This window comes from Myotis nattereri, assembly GCF_964212035.1.
Source record: "Myotis nattereri genome assembly, chromosome: 1".
In the NCBI taxonomy this organism is placed as follows: domain Eukaryota; kingdom Metazoa; phylum Chordata; class Mammalia; order Chiroptera; family Vespertilionidae; genus Myotis; species Myotis nattereri.
This window is the reverse complement of record NC_138075.1, coordinates 6,983,736-6,999,391: the sequence shown is the minus strand read 5'-3', so window position 1 is coordinate 6,999,391 and position 15,656 is coordinate 6,983,736. Positions and strand designations below refer to the sequence as shown.

Here is a 15,656-nt window from a genome sequence, read left to right as displayed (position 1 = left end):
CTCTGTGACCTTGGGCAGGTTACTGAATCTAACTCTGTTTCATGTCTGAAAATTAACCAAAGCACCACTTGTCTTGGTGTGTGGATCAATGGCACGCTGATCAGCCTAGAGTGGATATAGTGCAACTCGACAATCCCTGTCTCTTTCCCTGCTCGGTAGTTCTGAGTGGTTAGCATTTCATAGTAAAAGCTGTCCATTAAGTTCTCATAACACATCGCACGAAGGGGCCAGGAGTGGCTATCGTTACCCCACTGGGCCATGGATGCCCAGAGAGAGGAAAAACTTGCTTGCATAAAATTAGTGAGTGACAGCCGGAACCGGACCAGGGCCTGCAGCCTCAACCCCATGCGGTCCCAATAGCTCCCTGTCTCTGGGGAGCCACCTCTACCACGGGTTCTGTTGTAAAAACTCCCAAAGGAGAGGCCTCAGTGCGGTACCCAGTGGTCAGACATCCAACTTGAGACCCGCCTGCCAGCAACGGGCCACTTGGCCTTCAGGAGCGGCACAGGGACATGTCAGGAGGAAGGCGCTGGAGAAACTGAAAGTGAAGCTGTAACCAGACCTGGGACAGGGGCTCAGCAGATCCCTGTGTTAATTCTCCATCACTCCCCACCGGAGAAGCTGTGCTGGATGGGGTCACAGACTCTCCTGCCCTCCCAGGTGGGCAGTGCCCACCCAGCAGGGCTCAGACCCTGGCAGAACTGGATGCCCAGGAGGGGAGTAATGACATTTCAACATCAGTGTGTGCAAAAGGGGTCAGGAGGGACAAGTGCCACTGAAACCAGGCGGCTGGCTGGGTTTGAACCCGATTCTGCCGGGGTCTGACGTTCCGAGCCAGTTTCTCCGTCTCTAAGATGAGGGTCTTGGCTGATATGACCACAGGGCCCTTTCTCATACCATGAGCCTATGAGTTTGTTAATGAAATGTATTTGTTTCTTCAACAAGTACTTATTCCCAATTTTTACTCCAATGGAGGGAAGGTATTTCCAGAACAGATCTCCAAGAACATGCTGTTAATGATGCTGGCCACACCTGATCTGCTAGAGGCCCGTACACTCCCTGACTCTACTCCTGAACTGGAATGGCCCTTCCAACTCAGGAGTGGGCACCCCAACAGCTTGGTGTGCTTTGGGGGTAATATGTGGAGAAACAGGGAGGATGCTGACCACCCTTCTACACTGAATGGTCAATAGTTCAAAACAGGGAAATATTCATAGAGTAGAAATAAAATCTGCATGAGTTTTTACAACACAAGACTTTCCAGGGCTCAGGAGACTGGGGGTCACTTTAGGCCACACACACACCAGACAGAAGAAAGGCAGGCTGCTGGGGATGTAACCTGACCGGGAATCGAACCAGCAATTTTTCAGTGCATGGGACGCTGCTCCAACCACCTGAGCCATACTCACCAGGGCAAGACCTGCTCCTTTTTTTAAGGAGCGTGGGAGTTAGCCCTGGGGGCGTCACCACTTTGTCCCACACCGGTCACGACTCGCCATGCAGAGGGTGAGAGCCTAGGAAAGTGTCTCGGGACTGGGTGCTCCAGCAGCAGCCTGCTTTCTTATGGTGCTGACAGCTTAGAAGCCATGTTCCCATCTGCTTGATCATCCCAGCCTCACAGCTTTGTAGGCGGCTAGTAGGTTCACTGTAAAGCTGAGGAAACTAAGGCTCGGGGTGGTGAAATGGCCTGCTCAAGGTGCCACAGCTGCTATCTGTCATGGCCTGGAGCATGGGACTGGCACCCTGTCATCTGCTCCCTGAGTTTGTGTCATTTTGTCAGTCACCAGTGTTGCCCATAGCTGCTCACTGTGCCCAACCCAAGGCTCATTAGGCAGGCCTGGCGAGACAGCATTTCGTGGGAACCATTTGCTATCTCACCACCTGACTGGGCGTGGTGCCCAGGCTGACCTATGGAAAACTAAATGCCCCAAAGACTTCTTCTGTTAGTGCCAGGGAGAGAATTCCGGGGCTGGTGGAAGGAGGTACTTCTCCAGGGGCGAGGGAAGCACACACACACCAGCATCTTTAAAGGAAGAGAATGGCAGCAGCAGGGTGTTCAGAAGGTAGGAGTCCCCAGGAGGGATACAAAGTCCCACCGATGTGCAGAGGGAGACCCCAAGGGTCAGGCAGAGCCTCTTCTGGGACCCCCCAAACCACCGAGATCTCCTTGGTCCACCAGAATCCTCCTTACCATCTGGTCCTCCCCACCTACCCTCAACCCTGCAGGCTCAGGCCAAGCCCTGCTTTCCTCACCCCACGTCCCAAAGCACAGGCTGCGGCATCACCCCAGGAGCTGGTATGGTTAACTTTTCAAATATTAAAGAAAAGAGTAGCCCTAACCGGTTTGGCTCAGTGGATAGAGCATTAGCCTGCGGACTCAAGGGTCCCAGGTTCGATTCTGGTCAAGGGCATGTACCTTGGTTGCGGGCACATCCCCAGTAGGGAGTGTGCAGGAGGCAGCTGATTGATGTTCCTAATTCTCTATCCCTCTCCCTTCCTCTCTGTAAAAAATCAATAAAATATATTAAAAAGAAAAGAGTAACTTCAAGTACCTACAGTCATTTACAGCTGACAAAGAACTTTCATAAGCATCAACTCCTGCCACCCTCACAACAACCCTGTGAGGTAGGTATGACTAACCCATTGCACAGATGGAGAAATTGAGTTTCTGGAAGAAGTGACTTGTCCAAGGGCACACCCTGCACAAGCTATACTTGAACCGAGGTCTGAGTTCATGTCTGATGTACGCACACCTCGGGGCCACAGCAACTGCAGGTCCATGGACACTGGGCTGCTGCTGGCTAGGCAGGCGCGCTCCGTTGTCAGGGGTGGTGCGAGTTGGGCCAAGGTGACGGGTGCGATTTCTGTGTGAGACAATTCTATGTGCCATGTCCCTCAATCACAGATAGCACCCCTCACCTTGCGCCCAGGTTCAGGCTTGAGTGCTGCTGCTTCAGGAATGTCGCCTTGGTCTTCAGCGGATGGTGTGATGGCAGGAAGCGCCAGGCTTGCGAACACACAAAACGGACGCGGGAGCAAATGGCGAGCCCCCCACTCACCACACACCTAGGACGCGACAGCCCTTCTTCAGGGCGCCTGCCCGTGAGGGCTCACAGTCTAGGAAGCAAACCACGAGTCCAACCCAGTGGGACACAGTGTGCAGAGTGAGGGCAGGTGGGCAGCAGTGGGTAGGGTGCCCAGAGCGGGGAGCATGACCCCGTCGGGCGTGGCTCAGCACAAAACTGGGGGGTGGGGGGGCGGAGAACTGCAGGGAGCAGGGTCAGGCTGCGGAGGGCCTGGAGGGAGTGACCTTGTTCGTTAGAGAGGTCACCCTGGAAGGGCCAGCAGGAGGACGGACTGAAGAGGGGAGAGAGGCTGCCAGCCAGCGTTCTTTGTGGGGAGGCATGTGAGTGTGGGGCTGAGGCGTGCTGCCTGTGGATGTGGCAAGAGCTCCCAGGCTCGACAGAGCGTGGTTCCGAGGACCCGAGACCTGACTGGGTTCAATGCCGGAAGAAGAGGACACGCCACGTGGTGCTAACGGTCATGATGGAGCACAGGTGAAGCCCATGGGTGTGGGCAGCAGGTCCTGTCACGTGATGCAAAGGCTTCACCGAGGAGCAGGTTCTGAGAGCAGGGGTGGGGCCTGGAGGTGTGGGGGGAGGTGAGAGGGACAGTGGTAGGGGGCGTCCTGCTAAGTGCCCTGGGAGACCTGGCCAGGAGCGGAGCGAGGGCCTGCCTGACCCACGGTGCATCTGGGCAGAGACTGTGCCAGCCCAGCCCGCCTGGCACTCAGGAGCGGCCAGCAGAGGGCAGTCAGGAGCGGAGGCGGGGAGGGGCAGCTCCTCGGGCTTCCAGGCGCCAGTGCTGGCCTCCTCCCTGTGTCTGAGGGGAGTAAGACAGCCCAGGCTGTCTTCATCTTTAGGAGAAAAAGGTCATAAAACGTTTATGAGAAGCAGAATCCAGCCCGGCTCTGACCCTCTGAGGGGAACAGGGTGCGGAAGTGGCTGCCTGGCCTCCCCTCGCTCGCACTGACCTGGGCGGGGGTTAGCACAGGGACCCAGGAAGGTGGGAGACACTTACCACCCGGTCTCAGGACAGTCACCTCTTGAAATACAGCAGCGATGTTACCACAAGCAAACCAACTAAGGGACGGCTGTACTGGTAACTCCCGAGGCTGATGAAAACGAGTGCTTCACTGCGTGTTTACCCACCCACGTGCATGTCCACTAAGCTACCAGGTGTTCCTCCTTTTTCTTTTCTCTGAGCCCAGAGCCCAATCGGTAAAATAGAGCGGAACTACTCCAGCTGCGTCAGGGTGAGGACCCTCAGAACTCACTCAAATGAAATACACTGCATTCAATCCCAAACTGGAAACGAAGGTGCCGTTGACTGTTCTGCTTCTGCTCCAGTCCTGCCCGCCCCCCAACACCTGCCTCAGCACCCGGAGGCTCCCATATTGAACAGTGGGCCCAGCTCAGGCCTCTGAAGGAAACGCACATGGCACCCTGAGCCTGCACACCAGAGGCCTGAACTCCTAATTTCCAGGCCCAGGCTGCCCTGGTCAGCCCGCCTTCAGAGCTCCCGCCATCAACCTGCACTTTGCATACACCATGACCTCACTGGAGAGAAACATCACCACGTCGTTTTACAGACAGGAAACTGAGGCTTGGAGAGAGTCCTGCGCAAGGTCGCACAGCCTATCTGCAACAGCCGGGTGGCTCCCGACTTCGACCCTGTGAATGAATGAACTCCATGCTACTGTCTCGGGGCCAGTCCTGCCTCAGAAGTCCAGGTGCGGGGACACATACCCCAGCACCCCTCCCCCCTCAGCCCTGGGTACCACGGGCCCACTGGACGTGTCCCCCCAGGCCCGGTGGTCTGAGCGGACAGCCTACTATATGCCGTGGGGGGCTCTCGGGCTTTCTCTCCCCTCTCCCTGATACGCTCAGGCTGTCACAACATGAAGCGTGGCCAGCTTCCCTTGTCACTCCCGCCACCTCCTGGGAGTGAGTATCTGTGACTGTGATGATTAGGGTTGTTGGACCTTCTGACCTGGGAAGAGTTTCTTGGGGTAATCTTAGTGGGAGCTGAGACAGAAACCCTGTTTTAGTCTGGGGTTGCCCCCCTCTGTCCTGAGCTGCCAGTAAGGCAGGGGAGGCCGTGGGAGGGTGAGCTGAAGGGTATCCTGGCTCCTGAGGCGAGAACTCGTGGAAGCTTAGCTGCAAGGGCAGGTGGCTCCACCCACGGGGAGGGTCTGCCTGGGTTTCATTAGTGAGAACTCACGCTTCCTGAATTCTGGCTTTCTGTCCTCAGCTCTCCTCCTACGGCAGCCGTTCTCAACCTTGGCTGCACATTAGAATCACCTGGGAATCTTTTTAAAATCCTGATTTCTGGGCCCCATCCTCCGGAAATTCTGCTTCTTTGTTCCTAATGTTGTGGCCCCACCCCATAACAAAGAAACAGAATTTCCGGAGGATGAGGCCCAGAAATCAGGATTTTAAAAAGATTCCCAGGTGTTTCTAATGTGCAGCCAAGGCTGAGAACCACTGTCCTACAGCCTCTCAACAGCCCAGGTCCAGGGAAAATTCTTTCTTAGGAAGGAGTGGTCGTGTCAAACCTGAGCCTCCTGGGTAGGAGGGAGAAACCTGAGGTGCAGGCCCTGGCTCTGCCCAACTTACTGCCCTTCAATGGGCCTTCGTTTCCTGACACCTGAGGCTCCTTCCCTGGCCCCCACTTCTCAGCCCCACCTGGGCCTCAACTATCGTCTCTCCCCCCCCCCCGCCAGCAGGGGCTTTGAGGACGAAGATTTTCTTAGAAATTCTCTCCCAGCAGGTGGCTGGATCCCATCAGGTTGGCCCTGCTCTCCTGGACAATGGAGCCGGTCTATAACCAGGCGAGAAGTTTTCGGATAACGAAAGTGTCACGGACGACTACTGGACCTGGGAACAAAGGACTGGATCTGGGAAAAAGCGCGGGCAGGGTGGGGCAGCCGGAGGAAACAGCTGGACATGACAGCGATGAGGTGCCCACACAGGGATTGTGTCAGGTAATCCTCCAACCCTCGGTGCCCGACCCTATCTGCTTTACACAGGAAGGGACTTCTCAGAGTCACACTGCTTGTGAGTGGGAGAGCAGAATTTGCCCGAGTGTGGAGTGGAGCAGAGCACCCAGAGGCACGATGCTCTTGCCCCTCCCCCACACCTGGCCCCACGCGTCTCGCCCATCTGGCTGTTCCCGTTACAGCCTTTACAATAAACCAGGGACCTAGTGAGTAAAAGGTCTTCCTGAGCTCTGTGAAACGCATTAGTAAATAAACTGAACCCTCCCGGGGGGGCGGGGGGGTGGGGGGAGCGGTGTGTGGGAACCTCCGATTTACAGCACGGTGGTCAGAAGCACAGGTGACCGACAGCCTGGGTCCCTGCTGGCCTCTGAAGTAGGCGGGTGGGGGCGGGGCAGTCTGAGAGACTGAGCCCTTCACCTTGGGGAACCCACTCTGGTATCAGAAGGGAGGCACAGAGGGCAGAGGGGACACGGGAGGCAGGAGGCGTCCTCAGCACCATGACACCCAGGCTCCGAGGTGCGTGCTTCCGCCTCACCATGTTGCTTCTTTGGATGTGGATGGGAAGGAACGGTGTCCTCCTCCCAGCCCCTCACGCCAGGCACTGTACGCCAAGTGCTCTATAAACATTGCAAGTTTAATCTTCACAACCCCTGAGGAAGTAGGTTAATTATCCCTGGCCACAGGTGGCAGGGCAGAGGCCGAATAGAAGCTCTCGCTGCCCCCAAACAAATGCTTTCTTCACTACTACACACTGCCCCCCACCGGGAGGGAAGGGCCAGTGAGCTGGCAGCCAGGCCTCCATGGCAGCTGGTGGGGGAGAGGCTGCCTGTGCCGAACTGCCAAGAGCTGGAAGGCTGGATCAGTGTGGCACAGCCTCACCAGGGAGTCCCATCCCGCAGAGACAGGAACCGACCACGGAGACACAGCGTGGAGGGGAAGAAATTGCGTGGAGTGCATGCTCGATGAAGTTCACAAGCCGGCAAAACTGCTGTTGTTAAAGATTCCTGGTGCCACGTGTGAAACCTCAGCTGCCCATCTCAGACCTGTGCAAGCACTGTCCACAGGCTGTGCCTCAGGTGAAGGACCCGCATAGCTCTCAGTGGGCGCGGGGCCCCCTCCACTGCCGCTCACCGCATGCAGAAGCAGACCTGCCACGGCCAATGGACCCAGACGGGCACTCGCTACTCAGGATGCAAGTGTGAGACCAGGCCACTCACACTGTGACCCCCCGCCCCGCAACAAAGACCCCCCTTCACCCCGGCAGAGGAGGTCTGGGTTCTGAATCTGAACTCCTGCCTGACACCAGCAAGTTATTCCTCATAAGAGGTCACAGGTTTCTTATGTGAAAATGATAACAGGTGGATTAACTGATTTCCTTGTGATTCTAATCTTGGGTGAACTTAATAAAGTAACTAGATTTTTATTTAATGTAAGCAGCTGCTTTGAAAGAATTAGTTGTCTGACTCAATTGAAACCTTTTTCTTGTGTTTTGACCCTCAAGGTGTCCAGATGTACAGTTAAAAAAGAGCTGAGCTCACATCCCGGGGCAGGTGAGGCAGCTCGGGTCAGAACCTTAAACTCAGCCCTTTTACCACGAGGCCCAAGGCTCTCGGGTGGCAGCGTTTTACGACCACTTGTTCCTTTGGTGCCTGCAATGTCGCAGGCCCTGCTCTGATCCCTCCACACGTCATGGGCGAGCAGCTGTCCCACCACACACCCCAAGTTCGCAGCAGAAAATCCACACACTGGAGCCACTTCAAGGCGGGAAAGGCCTGTGTAAGTACCTCTTCTGTGTCTGACTTACGGGAAGCATACTCAAAACATGTCCTTTATTTACAAAACAAAACAAAACAAAAACCACACAATAAACTGCCCCAGGGCTTAAACTGGGTCGCACAGCTGCAGTGTATCAGGACAATAGATGTCTGCTCGCTTGCCCAGGTTCTAAGTACCACAACTCCCCACTTCCCACTCCAATTCTGGCAGCAGCAACAGCAGTGACAGAAGTGATACCCACAATACTAACACGGGGGTCGATACGTGTCAGGCAGTCTGCTAAACGTTTTACATTCTGGTCAGTGAAATGTAAAAATAACCCGTAGCACCCCCACTCTACAGATGAGGAAGCGAAGCCCAGAAGAACGAAGTCATTGTCCCGGGCCCTCAGCAGAACCAGGGCTCATGCCCAGCCGTGGGTCCCAGGCTTCAGCAACGTAAGGTCTTTAGCCAAGTGCAGGACCATGCCCGTGGCCACTGAGTCACTCACACCCGGGAAGCCTCCATCCTCACTCTAAGCTAACGCCGCACATTTCCAATACAAGCTGCATGTATTTTTTGCTCATTGCTTTAACTGCCTGCTTAGGAGCTTTTGCTAGCAACCCCCTCCCACCCACTGTCTGCAGAAGTATCAAGTCCACCCAAGTCTTCCAGGTTGTGGGGCTTTTCCCTGTGGGCCCCCCGCCTTCTGGTTTCCTTTCCAGCCCCTTCCCCACCTGCACCCCAGGCCTCGGGAATGCTGTAGGGTCTTCCCAGCACACGCTGAGCTCTCACGCCCAGGTGCCCTGTGTGTACTGCTCCCTCTGCCCCAGGCCCGCCCCACCTCTGTCTTGTGACCTCCTCATCCTTCAAATGCCTTCCCCTGTCGAAGCCTCCCTGGCAATCCAGACGGGCAGTTACTTGTTTCCCTTCCTGTGCTCACACCAGGACAGCGTAATTGGCAGCTTATGATTCATCTGTTCGCTTCTTATGTATTCTGCCTACCAGGTTCTTACACTTGGCCAATGTTTAGTAAGAGTTTGTTAGGCATAAGTAACCGAATTAAAGAATAGCTGGCTGCTCGCTCCCTCCCACCTCTGCCGAGTTTGGATCTGGAACCTGGACTCAGGTGACCACCGTGACAGGCCTGGACATATACTCTAGGAACACATCGGCCCAGGTCTGTATCTCACCAACGGTGAGAGATGTCAACACCATTCACCTCCCTTTAAGCCTACAGTCAGGCAGTTCCTGTGAGCCACGTAACGTCAGCTCAGCACAGGCGGGGAAGGAGGGCGCCCGAGAGCCAGAGCTGTGGGTGCCTCGGGGAACAGGAGAGAAACTCAGCGCAGCCCAGCTGGGCAGAGCGCCGCTTACCTCCTTCCTGGGAATTCATGATGTTGAGAGCGAACAGCATGGCGTTGGAGAACGTGGTCGCCTCCTCCTTACTGGCGAAGTTCAAGCCATAGACCTGGCGGGCGTCTCGCCACTGGTGGAAGGTTGGTGTCGCCTGATTGTACTTCAGCCCTTTCACGATTGAATAATTGATCACAACCTGGAGGAAAAAGAGCGACAAATACATGTAAATAAATAAAAGGTAAGTGAGCTGGAGGGAGCGGCTATGGGGCAAGGATAGTGTGTCCCCGGGGGCTACCAGAGGACAGGAAGGTTGGAGGGGGCTCATAAGAAGGGGAAAGCATGCCCAGGCAGCTTTCCCACAGGATCCCTGGTCACGTCCGTTAACTGTAATGCTGTGCAGTCACAGCCTCCAGAGGAGAGCCCTGAGCTGGGAGTCAGGTCCCTTGGGTCCTCCCAGCTATGTTGCCCGAAGTGGTCACTGCACCTCTCTGGGGCTCAGTTTCTCCAATTATAAAAGGGGGATGATAATCCTGGCTGTACTGCCCTAATGGATTACTGCAGAGGTCCCATTGTGAGCATAGCTTATTTAGATTTATAGACACGGAGATCCGAAGGGCAAGAGTCTTTTCAAATTCCTACTTATGCCTTCCAGGGCCCTCTGCATAAAGTCTAGTACTTGGACTGCATTAATAAATGGGTACTGTAGTTAAAAGGATCACTTGGAAAGTTAAAATGTGCCAACCAATGTAGAGCATTATTAATATCTTTATTATTAATCAAGAAATATCAACTGCCTGCCAGGTCCATGCCAGCCCACCAGGGAAAGCTACAGAGAAGAGCAGCTAGAACCAGACATTGAGGAGCTTACAGGCAGGCAGGGGATTCCCCACCAGGCCCGCCTGACCTCTAACCTTTCTCCTTCAGACACGTAACAAAATTATTTAGCTTGAGGGGCCCACGAAGGGGTGGGAGGCCTGGAGCCATTATTCGGCATCCCTGATCCCTCTGCTTAGGTGACTGAGTTTCTGACCATTATCAACATGAGTTACTTTCACCTGTTCTTGAACTATATAGACGTGGATTCTTATGGTATAAACTCTTGTTTCTTTCACTCAACATAATGTCTATGAGATTCATCCATGTTATTACATTTACAAGTATTTAATTCTTATTTATTGCTACATAATATTTCACCTTATCTTTTAGAAAGAGGAAGAGAAACATCAATTAGTAACATTTCATCTTTTTTAAAAAAATCCTCACACAAGGATATGTTTTTCATTGATGCTAAAGAGAGAGGAAGGGGTGGGGGGGGGAGGGAGAGGGAGAGATAGAGAGAGAGAGAGAGAGAGAGAGAGAGAGAGAGAGAGAGAGAAAGAGAGAAACATTGATGTGGGAGAGCAACATCAATAGGTTGCCTCACATACACACCCCAATGGTGGTAGAATCCACAACCTGGATGTATTTCCTGACTGGGAATCAACCATGTGACCCTTTGGTGCTCAGGAGCTCTAACCACTGAGCACAGCAGCCAGGGCATATTTCATCTTTGATATACCATAAATAACTAATCCATGGTCCTGTTCATAGACATTTGTGCAGTTTCTAGCTGTTGGTTATTAATAAAACTATGAGTATTTTCAGACATGTCTTTTAGTGGATGCAGGTGTGTACTGAGTTGATACCGTATGTCTAACTATTTTTCCGAAGGCTCTATCAATTTATGCTTCCCAAAAACTCTTCTCACATCAGCATCATGGCGGAGTGAGAAGAACCCTTTGTATCTCCCCTTAAATTTCCATGTCAGATATCTATAATCCAACAAAGATTCCTCTGCTCAGCACAAAAACATGCCTGAGAGATCCACGCATCAGTACAGCTGAGGGCGGACGTACTGGAGCCTGCAGGGGATGCGTGACAGAAGGAAGGGCAGGGACAGTGACTGCAGGTGTAGCTCAGCAGCTGCCAAGGCCCCAGCTAACACAGTAGCAGTGGAGGAGTCAGGGGGTGGCCCCCACACGATGGCCCAGAGGAAGGTAAGCGGGGCAGAAGCAGGGTGGTGCCCATGGAGCCAGCTTCCTCTCCCTCTTCTCCCCGCACTGCTGGGGAACACAGTAGCGGCAGCAGTGGTTATGGAGATGCCTCTAACAGCACAGTGGTGCCTGGGGCCCAAGGCCACTGGTACAGGAGTCAGTGCTGCTGCTCCAGAACCTGGCTCCCCCATACCTGCCACAGTGGTGGTGCCCTGAGACTGAGGCAACCTGGACACAGTGGGGACACTCACCACCCCGGTCACCCAGGAGTCAATTTCCATAACACTAACACCCACTGTGGCAACCCAGGAGGTGCAAGTAGTGCTGGTAAGAGAAAACAAAACTTGCTCTACAGCACCATCTACTGGGAAACAAAAGGAAGATCTCTAATTATCAATCTGCTGAATTAAGATCAAATGGTATCTGAACAAGAAGAGTCTGTCCCAAGTGTACAGAAAATGACAAGTCTCCAGAAACCAATCTCAAAGTCATGGAAGACTGAGATGTAAATGACAGAGAATTCAAGACGCAGTAATGAAGAAACTCAACGAGATACAAGAAAACTCAGAAAGGCAGTTCAATGAACGCAGGAATGAAATTAATGAAAGGAGTACTTTACCAAAGAGATTGAAACGATAAAAAAAACACACACACCCAAACAGAAATTCTGAAACTGAAGAACTCAATAAATGAGATGAAGACTGCATTAGGGAGCACTGGAAATAGAGCAGGCAAGATGGAAGAGAATTCATGAGCACGAAGACAGAAATCTGGAAATGATTCAGGTGGAATAAGAGAGAAAACTAAAAGTTAAAAAAGTGAAAGAACTCTATAAGAATGATCTGACTCCATTAGAAAAATGGGTACCCCAGAAGGACAGAACAGAGAGCCTATTCAAAGAAATAATTGATGAGAACTTCACAATCCTACATAAGGAATTGGGTATTTGAGTATGAGATGCTAATAGCTAATTATCTCAACACAAAAACTCCTTCTCTAAGACACATTATAAATTGTCAAAAGTTAATGGTAGAGAAAGAATTCTCAAGGCAGCCAGGAAAAAAATGACAGCAACCTACAAAGGAAACCCCATTGGATTATTATCAGATTTCTCAGCAGAAATCCTGTAGGCCAGAAGAGAGTGGAGTGATATATTATAAACTGGAGGCCCGGTGCACGAATTCATGCATGGGTTGGGTCCGGCCTGCCCTCCCCGATCGGCCCAATTGAGCTGGGCCAGCCGGGGAAGGGGCCTTGGGTGGTTGGCCGACTGGCCCTGCCCCCTGGTTGAACTCCCAGCTGAGGGGACAATTTGCACATTAGCCTTTTATTATATAGGATACTGAAAGAGAGAAACCACCAACCAAGAGTACTATATCCAGCAGAGTTATTCTTTAGGTGTGAAGAAGAAATAAAGGCTTTCCCATATCAACAAAAGCTGAGGGAATTTACCACAAGATCTTCATTACAAGATATATTGGATCCCTACCTGGGGAAACAACCTTTCTCGGAGAGGTGACCTTGGTTAAAACACACAGCGCCAAGAAGGTGAGCAAACATATTAAGAACAGTATGCCAGGAGGAGAACCAAGATGGCGGCATAGGTAAACACCGGAGAATGCTGCCTTGCACAACCACTTCAAAAATACAAAAATACAACTAAAAGACAGAACAGACATCACCCAGAACCACAGGAAAGCTGGCTGAGGGGAAATTCTTCAACTAGAAGCAAAGAGAACAGCATACCGAGACACAGAGGAGGTGCAGTGTGGAAAATACAAAGGTGCAGAGGTTGAGCGGAGCGGGCTGGTGGCTGAGGGCGCGGTTGTCGTTTTCAATTGGGAGGGAGGCTCAGGCCCTGAGCTCCAGTTCTGGGTGAGTCTCTAGGGACCTGGACTCAGACGGGAGAAGCGGGACTGTCTGGCATCGTTCGGAACGCAAGGGCAGCTTTCTCTCTGAGGTTTGCAGCGGTTGCTGGGACTCTGAGAGGCAGAGCCTCTGGGGACGAGACTGAGAGCAGCCATAACTGCTCCCTCTGCCCGCCCTGTTTGATCCCATGCGACCTGCCCCACCCAAGCCCTGCAGAGAGGCATTTGCTGGTTAGCCTCAGGCAAAAGCTAGATTAGCACCTCCCCAGAGGACAGAAGTTTTCCCACTGCAGACACAGCTGACTCTCACAGCCAGTTGGCCTGGAGGTCAAATCTCCCCAGTATTAACTACAACAATCAAGGCTTAACTACAATAAGACTGCGCACAAAGACCACTAGGGGGTGCACCAAGAAAGCATAAAAAAAAATGCGGAGACAAAGAAACAGGACAAAATTGTCAATGGAAGATATAGAGTTCAGAACCACACTTTTAAGGTCTCTCAAGAACCGTCTAGAAGCCGCCGATAAACTTAATGAGATCTACAAGAAATCTAATGAGACCCTCGATGTTATAATAAAGAACCAACCAGAAATTAAGCATACACTGACTGAAATAAAGAATACTATACAGACTCCCAACAGCAGACCAGAGGAGCGCAAGAATCAAGTCAAAGATTTGAAATACGAAGAAGCAAAAAACACCCAACCGGAAAAGCAAAATGAAAAAAGAATCCAAAAATACGAAGATAGTGTAAGGAGCCTCTGGGACAGCTTCAAGCGTACCAACATCAGAATTATAGGGGTGCCAGAAGATGAGAGAGAGCAAGACATTGAAAACCTATTTGAAGAAATAATGACAGAAAACTTCCCCCACCTGGTGAAAGAAATAGACTTACAAGTCCAGGAAGCGCAGAGAACTCCAAACAAAAGGAATCCAAAGAGGACCACACCAAGACACATCATAATTAAAATGCCAAGAGCAAAAGACAAAGAGAGAATCTTAAAAGCAGCAAGAGAAAGAAACTCAGTTACCTACAAGGGAATACCCATACGACTGTCAGCTGATTTCTCAACAGAAACTTTGCAGGCCAGAAGGGAGTGGCAAGAAATATTCAAATTGATGAATACCAAGAACCTACAACCAAGATTACTTTATCCAGCAAAGCTATCATTCAGAATTGAAGGTCAGATAAAGAGCTTCACAGATAAGGAAAAGCTAAAGGAGTTCATCACCACCAAACCAGGATTATATGAAATGCTGAAAGGTATCCTTTAAGAAGAGGAAGAAGAAGAAAAAGGTAATGATACAAATTATGAACAACAAATATGCATCTATCAACAAGTGAATCTAAGAATCAAGTGAATAAATAATCTGATGAACAGAATGAACTGGTGATTATAATAGAATCAGGGACATAGAAAGGGAATGGACTGACTATTCTTGGGGGGGAAAGGGGTGTGGGAGATGTGGGAAGAGACTGGACAAAAATCGTGCACCTATGGATGAGGACAGTGGGTGGGGAGTGAGGGCGGAGGGTGGGGTGGGAACTGGAAGGAGGGGAGTTATGGGGGAAAAAAAGAGGAACAAATGTAATAATCTGAACAATAAAGATTTAAAAAAAAAAAAGATATATTGAAAGATGCTCTTCTACCTGAAGCAAAAACACAAATGTATACAAAACATTGAGTAAGGTGACAGACAGAATCACGATATAAAGGTTAAAGGGAAAGTAAGCATTAAAAATAACAATAGTTAGTACAATATGGTGATAATTCTTGTATCATTATCCCCATGCATTTATTGGGAGACTGAAATAATAGACATGAAAAGTGCTCTATAAGATATACTAGTAAGGAGATTAAACATGTAAGATATCCCTATTTGGTAAAATACCAGGAATCTGTATCCCTTAAAATGTCCGACCTTGTACTCCACACTGACTGGGAGACAGACCTGTGAAAATTAGTCTTTACTCTTGAGGTCCATAAAATCACTGTGAACCAGGTTTCCTTCCACTCTCACAATGCCTTGGCTTATTAAGAACCTCTCTGATGTTCCTAATAGAGGCCCGGTGCACGCACGATCAGGGCCGGGGAGGAACTTGGGAGGTTGGCCAGCCAGGGAGGGACCGCGGGAGGGCTCCAGGGCATGTCCAGTCCATCTCGCTCAGTCCCGATGGGCTGGACTCCAGCAGCAAGCTAACCTACTGGTCAGGGTGTCTGCCCCCTGGTGGCCAGTGCATGTCATAGTGACTGGTTGACTGTCTGCCCCCTGGTGGTCAGTGCACATCATAGCAAGCGGTTGAGCGGCCTTAGCATATAATTAGCATATTGCACTTTGATTGGTTGTATGGCCGACCGGTTGACCGGACACTTAGCATATTAGGCTTTTATTATATAGGACTACAGGCCCAATGCATGAAATTTGTGCAAGGGGCTTGGCCCCTGCTTCCGTGGAGGCTGCCTCTGTCTCAGCCCCTGCCCACCTCGGCGGCCAGAGGCCTCTGCCTCGGCCCCGCTGCTGTGGCTTTGTCCGGAAGGATATCTGGTCTAATTAGCATATTACGCTTTCATTATTAT

The 15,656-nt window shown here is 51.5% G+C and overlaps 1 protein-coding gene across 6 annotated transcripts in view; it reads right to left on the bottom strand.

Annotated features, from left to right (window-relative positions):
• EVL (Enah/Vasp-like) overlaps nucleotides 1-15,656 on the bottom strand; it is a 114,958-nt gene that overhangs the window by 25,024 nt on the left and 74,278 nt on the right. For all 6 annotated transcript variants that reach the window (XM_081097883.1, XM_081097880.1, XM_081097878.1 and 3 more), the window contains exon 3: nucleotides 9,194-9,371. In XM_081097883.1, the coding sequence (XP_080954009.1) occupies nucleotides 9,194-9,371 (178 nt within the window). The remainder of the gene's footprint in view (nucleotides 1-9,193; nucleotides 9,372-15,656) is intronic.